This window comes from Galleria mellonella, unplaced genomic scaffold (assembly GCF_026898425.1).
Source record: "Galleria mellonella isolate WM207_F2 unplaced genomic scaffold, CSIRO_AGI_GalMel_v1 utg63, whole genome shotgun sequence".
NCBI lineage: Eukaryota > Metazoa > Arthropoda > Insecta > Lepidoptera > Pyralidae > Galleria > Galleria mellonella.
Window position 1 is genome coordinate 10528482 of NW_026442130.1, and position 9531 is coordinate 10538012.

At 28.9% G+C, this 9531-nt stretch overlaps 1 protein-coding gene across 2 annotated transcripts; it reads right to left on the reverse strand.

The window, feature by feature from the left end:
• Window positions 1–42: 42 nt before the first annotated feature.
• On the reverse strand, window positions 43–5502 carry LOC113521957 (uncharacterized). Of its 2 annotated transcripts, none has more exons than XM_031909954.2 (4): window positions 5420–5502; window positions 2070–2273; window positions 1306–1541; window positions 43–724 (listed from the first exon to the last, which is right to left on the reverse strand). In XM_031909954.2, exons 2-4 carry the CDS (start codon window positions 2268–2270, stop codon window positions 325–327), a joined length of 837 nt encoding a protein of 278 aa, XP_031765814.1. In that variant the 5' UTR covers window positions 2271–2273; window positions 5420–5502; the 3' UTR covers window positions 43–324. The 2 variants fall into 2 exon arrangements, with proteins under 2 accessions (XP_031765814.1, XP_026763445.1); XM_026907644.3 differs by lacking the exon at window positions 5420–5502 and adding an exon at window positions 2606–2749.
• Window positions 5503–9531: the final 4029 nt, after the last annotated feature.

Sequence of the window (9531 nt, forward strand, 5' to 3'; positions counted from 1 at the left end):
AGTACATTAATACTAAATACTATTAAATAATAGATACTAAAATAATACTTGATAATTTTATTTCTGTTAATATTATATAATGACAGAGAGGGTTTCCCAAAGAGGGTCGACGTCAGGCAGGCGACCGGTCGTAAAACTATAAGCCAAATCTTTTTGTAATATGGATAAAAACATTACGCCAACCCCATACAATAATTGGGATAAGGGTAGGAAGAAGAAGATGATGTTTATATAATGACAGAGTTGACACATATTTTCACTCAACAAAAATATACATATAATAAAAATACAAATATACAATTTTAAACACTTAATAAATCAACATCATTCGTGTTTTGATAAGAACACCCATGAAACTTGTCCTATGGGTTCAAAACCCATTTTAACAAACATTTTTTGTGGTTTATAATTTTTTCCTAATGTGTAAACAAGGACGTGTCTTCCTTTGTTTAGTAAATCGTTTAAAGCTACTTTGGTTATGAATTCTCCGTAACCTTTATTTCTTTCTGATTCTATACAGTAGAGGTGAGAAAGAGATCCACATTCGTCGATGTTGATCCAAGCGATGGGCTCGTGTTTATCTGAATACAGTACGTAACTTAAGTTGTTCTCCATCAATCTTTTGAAGTAAGCGAAGGATGTATCGCTCTTGAAAGTCCACGCTTTATCGATGGTGTCTATATGTTCTGGTTTCAGTGGCCCGACATAAGTATTTGGTGGACAACTATAAAAATAATACATTTGAAGAGAATTAATGATTAATGAAGTTGATGTTATATATTTTATTTTTATTTGAATATTACTGTCTAAATTATTTCTAGTTTATATAACATGTCTAGACTAAATAACTTAGTGATTATTTGCTCTGTGGTCTAGACAGAGAAATGAGTCTCGAATTGTCATATAATCGATCGAGACATGTCAAAGACATTAGACCACTGTTATACATAACACAAAATATACTATACAGCAAAAAAAAAACATAGTATTCTATTAAGGGAATATTTTACCCATGAAATTTAACTATTTGTCTTTATACAAAGGTACCTATTAGTGTTAGTAATATATAATTTGAATCTTGGAACAAAACTTCTCCCTTAGTAAACATATTAATTTTTAAACAGGATAGGATGAAATTGCCTATTTTTTTCTCTATAATACGTAATTATATCAATATGGCTAACTTTTGATAACTTTTTGTAATAAATAATGTTTAGTCCGTAAGGTTAATGTTACTTTGGTATAACAGTGATTTCGTCATCATTACATTCGCTATTTTTTCGGAGCAAATTTTTTAATTATTACCTGATATCATAAGGGCGCGTATTTTTGTCTAAAATATAATCAAGGACGTCGTCATCGTATTTAATATTCACATCTAGTTGCTTGCATACTCTTTTCAAAGATTCCAATGTGCTCCACTTAACTGATGGCACAATAATCAAACGGCGATTCCAGTCTATTAATTTAGTATTGAGCAGAGCATTTTCTATGGCTGACAAATCATCGTTTATTGGAAATATGTATATTTGGTATTTTTCCTGTAACAATTTTAAATTAGTTTTTAAAACCAAATATCGATTTAACGAATGAGACGAATGGATATCTAATAAAAATAATTTTACTTAGTAATTAATATTTGTGCTATATTTTAAATGTTTTTTATAGGTATTTATTGTTGACTACCCTTTACAGTTCTTTGACAAGAAGAACGTGTAATGAAATCAGACAGATAGATATACGTTTAATAATAATAATTACAAGCATAGACGACAAAATAGTTTCATGATATTAAAAAATAATCCATTCAAATTTTTGACATTTTTAAAACGGATATCTCTTGCAATGGTTACTATTATCCATAAAGTAGATAGTCGGCTACTTTGTTATTCCAAGTTATATATATCAAAGTATATATGGAATATAAATATATAATATAGATGGAATATAAAAAATATGTATATAAAAAAATTACGTACTAGTACGATTAGATTTTTTTTAATGTATTAAGTGCTAAGAGATGTGTTTTAAATATTTGTATTTAAAAAGTTTAAGATTACAGTACTTACCGTAACACTAATAGCCACTGTACCATTACGAATGTTACCATGAGGGCTATAAATGTTAATATTGAATTCATTAGTTATCCGTGGACAGGATATTTGGCTGTCTAGGAAACAATACGCTTCCGCTACTCGCGGCCAATGAGTTCGGTACAAGTCTCGAAGTTCCGGCCATTGATCCCGTGGGATTTCTACTAGTGGCTCCATAATCTATAAAAAAATAAGTATTAAACTATCAAATACCTTAAAATGGCCGTGTAGTTCCGTCACAAAATAGACCACTTATTCCTTTTCCGTGGGCGTCGTAAGAGATGACTAAGAGAAGTTAATGGTTAACGGATGAGCAGCAGCGTCTTTCTCAAAACATCACCAAAGACTAACTGCAGTTGCGAACACGCCTGCCAAGCATAGCAACTACTAGCAAATCTCCCCTTTATGTGGGAAACCTATTCAGCAGTGAACAGTTAACGGCTGATGTCATCAATTTAATGTATTAAGAGATAAACATATTATTAAAGAAGTAAATAAACAACTATACTTACGTATAACTATTTCAAAACTATTTATCTATAAAAAAAACTTAATTGTGTTCAAAAATCCATAAACGTTTTGTAATTCTCTTTATCTATATTTAAATTACATAATTCAATACAATTTGTTGCAGAACAATCGTCACAGTAGGTACTGGGTTTGTGAATGAAACGAATTAAAGTACATTAGGTTAGAACTTTTTATCATTAACTTATCTTTTGATATTACAGCTGATTCGAATAATACAAAAGCAAATATGTAACAATTTTATGCATCACTCAGTAATATGATGTCGCTATTTGCACTTGCTTGGCTGTTTGCTCGCGTATTTCTTCTAAACGTTTAAGCATTAGGATTTGATAGTAGCAAGAACTATCGGCTTATTACCAATATAGGGTACCTTTATATTTCTAACGGTCTTTCCCGCGGAAACCATTGGGGTAAATTTTTAGTGAATTCATCATTCCTTAGTACCTATAGTCTTCAATATAGCGTATTAAGATTTCTTAAGGATCGGCAATGCGCGCGTGACATCCCTTATGTTACATTTACCCTGATGTAACTCAGTCTACCATCAGATAAGCCGTGAGCTTGTTTTTTAGGTACTTGTTTGCCACTTTAGCGTTATAAAAAAAGTCATTAGTGTTCTGCCTGGTTACATTTCATTGCAAAAGTTCCAAAGAATATACTACTTTCAACGAATAGACTAATAAATTTTAGCAAATAAAATATTGAGATGGTTACGGTAACGATAGAGAGCTAAGGTTCCAGAAAATTTTGTGTTGATAATGTTGATTTAGATAGGTAGGCATATTAGAGCGATAATGTTGGATTATCAGTATAGTATGCCAATCGTATTAGGATTGTCGTTATCAAACACATGTAGGTACTTACATACAGATCAGTTATATATTATTATGTATACTTTGATAAGGTATTAACAGGTTGCCATTATGGTTTATAATAATAACAAATTACCTTTACTTAGTTACTAATTATTGTTAGTTAATTTGGTAATTCTAAATTTGGTATAATCTGTAATCTTGCATCTACAATTTATAATTGCGTTAATATATTCATATGTTATTAGCTATTTTCCGCGGCTTTGTCTACGTGAATATGCGTTAAGTTAGGATGTAACTTACCCGTACAAACAATTTCATGCAAATCCGTTCAACCGTGATGGAACAACAAACATTCAAACTTCCAAACAATTTTACAAACTTTCACATATATAATATTGGTACTCGTGCGATAAGATAGGTTTATGTTATACTAGCGACCCGCCCCGGTCTCGCACGGATGGAAATTGAGAATAGATTTCATTATATGTATAATAAACTTTTTGGAAAATATCTTTTAATTACAGTAATAGCCGTATCAAAAGTAACAAATAAGCAGACACGGAGAGTGACGTGAGTTTTATTCTAGGTATACAGATAAGAGCCTTTGAACTAGGATTTTTTCAATTATTTCAAACAGAAGATTGTCAATTTGGTTGTTTTTGTAATTGTTAACTAATATCCGAATAACGGGGAGATTGTAAATATCGTTTTTAATCATAAAAAATAAATTTTCAACCGATTTTAAAAAAAAGGAGATTCTCAATTCGGTTCAATTTTTTCTATTTGTTACCTCATAACTACGTCATTTCTAAATCGATTTGGATTTTTATCTGAAAGAATATACTAATAGATTGGTTCCATGCATATTTTTTTTTGTGAGAGACACTTTAGTGACGTTTACATGATATATAATATCATGTAAACGGCACTAACAATAAAACATTATAGTGACATCTACAATAAGAGTTAAGAACTAGGAAATGTGTATTACTTCCGTTATTACACAGATGTCGCTTGCATTTAAAATACCTATGTTTGACAGGAAATGAATTTCTTGTCATTACATTATTATTATACCTAAGCAATTGGGGGGAGAGAAGAGATTACTAGTAATGGGGTCTAACAGCTCCAGAACTAGCAATATCAGGTCGATCTCCATGGGGTCTTCCGTGGAAATAATCGTGGTTAATTCTTGAATTTATTACGATGGACTGCTTTCGCCTTTACTGACCATATCATCACTTACAGGTAGCCCGCCAGTATATACTGATAGCGCAAGCGGGACAATCATTTCATTTTCACCCATAATACCTAAGCCCTTAATTGTGATATTTCTGGTATATTATTATTTCCTTTCTTAACAGTATTAATAATTATTTTAGGCAATATAACGACAGTGACATCAAAGAATATCACTTGCTCTATAGTGGTTTACTTATAATCCCAGATCTATAGTCTGTTTTAATAGAATTTAATAATAATATAATCAAACGAATAACTTTAAATCTTAGATTATAATCAATGGTATAAATAAAAAGATTAATTGGTTGAAAGTTTCGATTTGTTACTAATTTTATTTAAAGAGTGTTTCTGCGATAATTGTAACAAAAATTTGTTACTTTTTCTTTATGTTGAAATAGAGTATATATACTAGGAGGATTATATAGGTACGTGTAATTGTTTCTGATAACACATTATAGTACTTTTGAGCAGGCTTTTAAGTTGAAATAAATATAATAGAGATCCAAATATAAACCATTTTAAGCAAAGCACTGTTTTTATTAAAATGTTTACAATAACCATATAAATAGCACAATCAATGTAGATACATAAATTAATTTATTAATAGACAATTTTATCATAATAAAAAAAAAGCTATTTTTTTCACTAATAAAGATTATCAGGAATTTATATTTTCTAAGTAATAACTTTAGGTGGAATCTACTTGTAATTTTAATTCCTATGCTTTTACCTACTTACCTAATATAATAACTATACAGTATTTACATAGAAACAATAACCTAACCTTTATTTGAGATTGAAAGATAATAATTAACTAATATGTTAAACTGTCAATTGTTTTTACTTGCCAGGTTTCAAAACCGTTTCTCCCTACAGTTTATTTTAAAGAAATATTTTAGCAATGTCTATTTATGTTCTGTATAATTAAAATAAATTATAATTTTTTTTTATCTACATACATTTTTTATACCTATATAGATACTTACTTGTATAGACTACAAGCACTGGAATTTTGTATCTTTAACAGTTTCTTTTTAACATAATATATCTAGTAATATCAGCATAATGGGGAGATTGTAAATAAAGTCTTCTTTAATTATAAAAATGTATTTTCAATCGATTTCAAAAAGAAGAAAGTGCTCAATTTGATTGTATTTTTTTTTCAATATTTATCGTCTCATTACTCCGTTAGTTGTGAATCGATTTGGTTTTTTTTTTTATCTAGAAGAATATATTTACAGATTATTTTCTTAGAAATTTTATCAAAATAAGTTCAACAGTTTAGTTTTTTAATCAAAATTACTGATTTTACCAAAATTCAAGTCTTTTTGTGTAACACAATCTTAGTTCCATCTGCTTCCGTTACGCTTCCATTTTGCAAACGCTATGAGGTAACAAACAAACAAATAAGACAAGAAATTGTTGTCATATTTATAATTCAGATTGTAAATATGACAGCAATTTCTTTTGGTAAAAATCATAAATTGCATCTGGCAACCCTGATTGTGTTGTCAGTTTATAACGTTTTTGTATCCATAGTCATGAATAAATTAAAAAAAAAATGACAGTTTATATTGTGATATAAAAAAAGTTATCATCATATCTGTTGTTTTAATTAGTAAGAATTCTGGCTAGCTGTATAAGAAATGAATATTTTATTACCTAACTACGTACCTAAATTATAGAAATGTACGTCTATAATTGGAATACGAACAGAATACGACGTGAGATGAAATGCTGTTAATTGAATTATACGTTGTCAGACGACAAAACTTTACTAATTAGGGTACGAGTGGGGATTGCTTCGAGAAATAATTTATCTACGCAATGCAAATTGTACGTAGATATCTGAATATAAATGACTAGCGATCCGGCCTGGCTTCGCACGGATAAATAGGATTTTCGAAAATAATATATAGCCTATGTTACTCACTAATAATATAGCTATTTGAAAGTGAAAGAATTTTTAAATTTGATCGAGTAATTGATTTTATCTATTACAAACAATAAAATTTTTCCTGTTTATAATATTAATAAAGAAAGAAAGAAGACAAAGATTGTTGAATCAAAAATAATTCATTATGTTTAAGGTCTAATTATTTTTAATACCCATCACAATTTGTCATTATCTTTATTGAAAATATATCTATAAGAAAATCGTAGAGAATAATTTATAAACCTTCAAAAGAAGGAAGTTCTCAATTAGTTTGATTTTTTTTGTTGTTATGTTATGTTACGCGATTATATCGCCAATTCTCAACCGATTTGTATGATTATTTTGTAATTTTAAGGCTACTTGTCGTTGCGATTCACGCACTTACCGCAGACTTTATCACCGGGCCAACATAAAAGCGTGATTGTGAATTGCAATAAGATTTATTCCCATTTACTTCCATATTAATTTTCTAAAGATCCAAGACACGTTTTTTTTTGTAGAGTAAAATTTATTAAATATGATAATATTTATGTAATGTGCCCACGGAACATCGCATTGTTCATGTGTGCGTGAGAATGTGCATGAACAGTGTATGCATGTGTATATACATCACTCTCTCTTTCTTTTTCCTTCAGTGTATATATTCGAGTGAGATGCGTTTGCGTTTCTCTGCGTGTTCATGATTTAAGTAGGTGTTGCAAAGCAAAGAGTACTTATACCTATATATATATATATATATATATATATATATATATATATATATATATATATATATATATATATATATATATATATATATATATATATATGTAAATATTCATTATCAACATTAAAGATATTTACTGACTTCCACATTTATAATACAAATTTTTACCTGCGACTTCGTCCATATGGCCAGAATGTTAATTGACTGGGATAAAATGTCTATGGTTTTTTTTATCCCAAACAGTATATGTATAGTTATACAAATTTCATTATAATTAATTGAGCCATAAATAATATACCTACACTAATACAAACAAACACACTTTTGCATTTAAAATATTAGTAAAGATTAGTATGACTTTATACGGCCGTAATAATGTATTATTGTTATTTGTGTTACATTTTAATTAACATTAACAATACTCTAACTCACACCATAGGTACAAGTACCATAACTTGGGCTAATTATCATTCTAAAAGGGCGCTTCATTTTATTTGATGCGGGCTTGAAAGTGGTAAATTTTCCAGTGTGAGTAAATTGTCTCATATATCCAGGTTTCCTACAATGTGTATTAACCCTTGTACATCATGTATTTATATATATATATATAGCTTGTAAACTTATCTTACATTTGTGTTTGGACGGGTACAGTATGAGACTAGAATTTAAATGATTCATTAAGATATATATGGCAGAATATGTTATAGAAAGTTAAGATCCATTGTAATCGATATAAGATCGTTATCTTAATATAAAATCGATATATTACTAATATAATATAAAGCTGTAAATAGACGATGTCTGTACATGGGAGATATTTAAGAAAAAAAAAAGAATAGTCTTAATAAGAGCAAAAGACGCTATGGTTTGTTTCTGCATAAGACAAACACTACTGCACCAAATTAGACGCGGTTTTCACAGCTGCATTCCTGAAAGTCTAACTTAATCTATTGTATGTTTCATTACGATTTACCATTTACAAGTTGTCTATTTAATTGATTTTCCTCGCGCATATAAAGTAGCGGGCAAACAGTATTTAAATGACAATAATTGAAATATCTTGACAAGCATTGACCCATTAAGATTACATTTTTTTCTTACATTTTTCCTAGTGGCTAACCCTAGTTAGAAATTTGGCACAGAATTCGTGCCTAGAATAAAATATCAGGAAACAGGCGACAGGAAAAGCTACGGGTATGATTAAATAAATTTCAGATCACAATAAGTACAAATATACTCGAGGGACTCTTTCTATTTTATTATCAATCCCACTTTTATTGCTACCCTAAGTCAGTTGTAGACCTAATCCAAAAACGGGGTAACTGCCTTTATCTATTTTACGTGACGAAGCAACATTGTCCCAGTCTCGTAACAATTTCAAAAGAAAGCACTAAAGTATTTGTCAAATCATGAAAAACTTTATTTTTTGCCAACCTAGTTTGTATTCGTGATGTCTCTGTACTTGTGTAATATAACAACAAAAAATTGTTAGCTAAGCATTTCTTTTTGTAATATTTAATACATATGTAATAAAATGAACATAAACTTAAAAAAAGGTGTAAAAGGAATCAAAAAATTATAAGTTTTTAATGATATAGTTTAATGAAATAATAACAGTAATAATAACTGTCAAAAAACGCAACAAAATTGTTTAGATTATATAATTTGTAAGTCAATACGAATACGTTTGCTATTGTTTATATCCAACATATATTTTTATTTTTCACCGCATAATTACTTTTCTGTTTTGCCAAAGGTTGACTGAGAGAGAATGCCATATAGAATTAAGTCCGCCTTTTGTACCAATCATTTTTTGTAATGTGGCCAATTAAGGATAAATAAATGTACCTGATATTTTTTTTTACTTTTATTATTATATTTCCAATGGAAAGGCATGTATCACATTATTAAAGGTATCCATATATTACGTTTACCATTAGACAAATTATATGTTTGTTTGTTATCTTCATGGTATAAAAAAAATATTTTTTTTTATATTCAAATAATAAAAGATTTAAAAATCTCAAATAATGAAACAATTATAAATAATTAACATTTGCACACCATTTTAGATTACACATATACATTTAGTAATACACAAACAATATTACTGACATGTGAATTTCATACATTTAAGCACAGTCTTCGCCGTACAGTTATTGTAACAAATAAGTATAACGTCAATCATCCAAAATGAGATTCGTAATG

Bases quoted from the DNA above. Each gene is read 5' to 3' on its own strand.
- LOC113521957 (XM_031909954.2), bottom strand. From the start codon at position 2,270: ATGGAGCCACTAGTAGAAATCCCACGGGATCAATGGCCGGAACTTCGA. The intron at 1,542-2,069 runs GTAAGTACTGTA...AAATTGTTACAG, and splicing joins CAGTGGCTATTAGTGTTACG to GAAAAATACCAAATATACAT. The intron at 725-1,305 runs GTAATAATTAAA...TTATTTTTATAG, and splicing joins ACGCGCCCTTATGATATCAG to TTGTCCACCAAATACTTATG.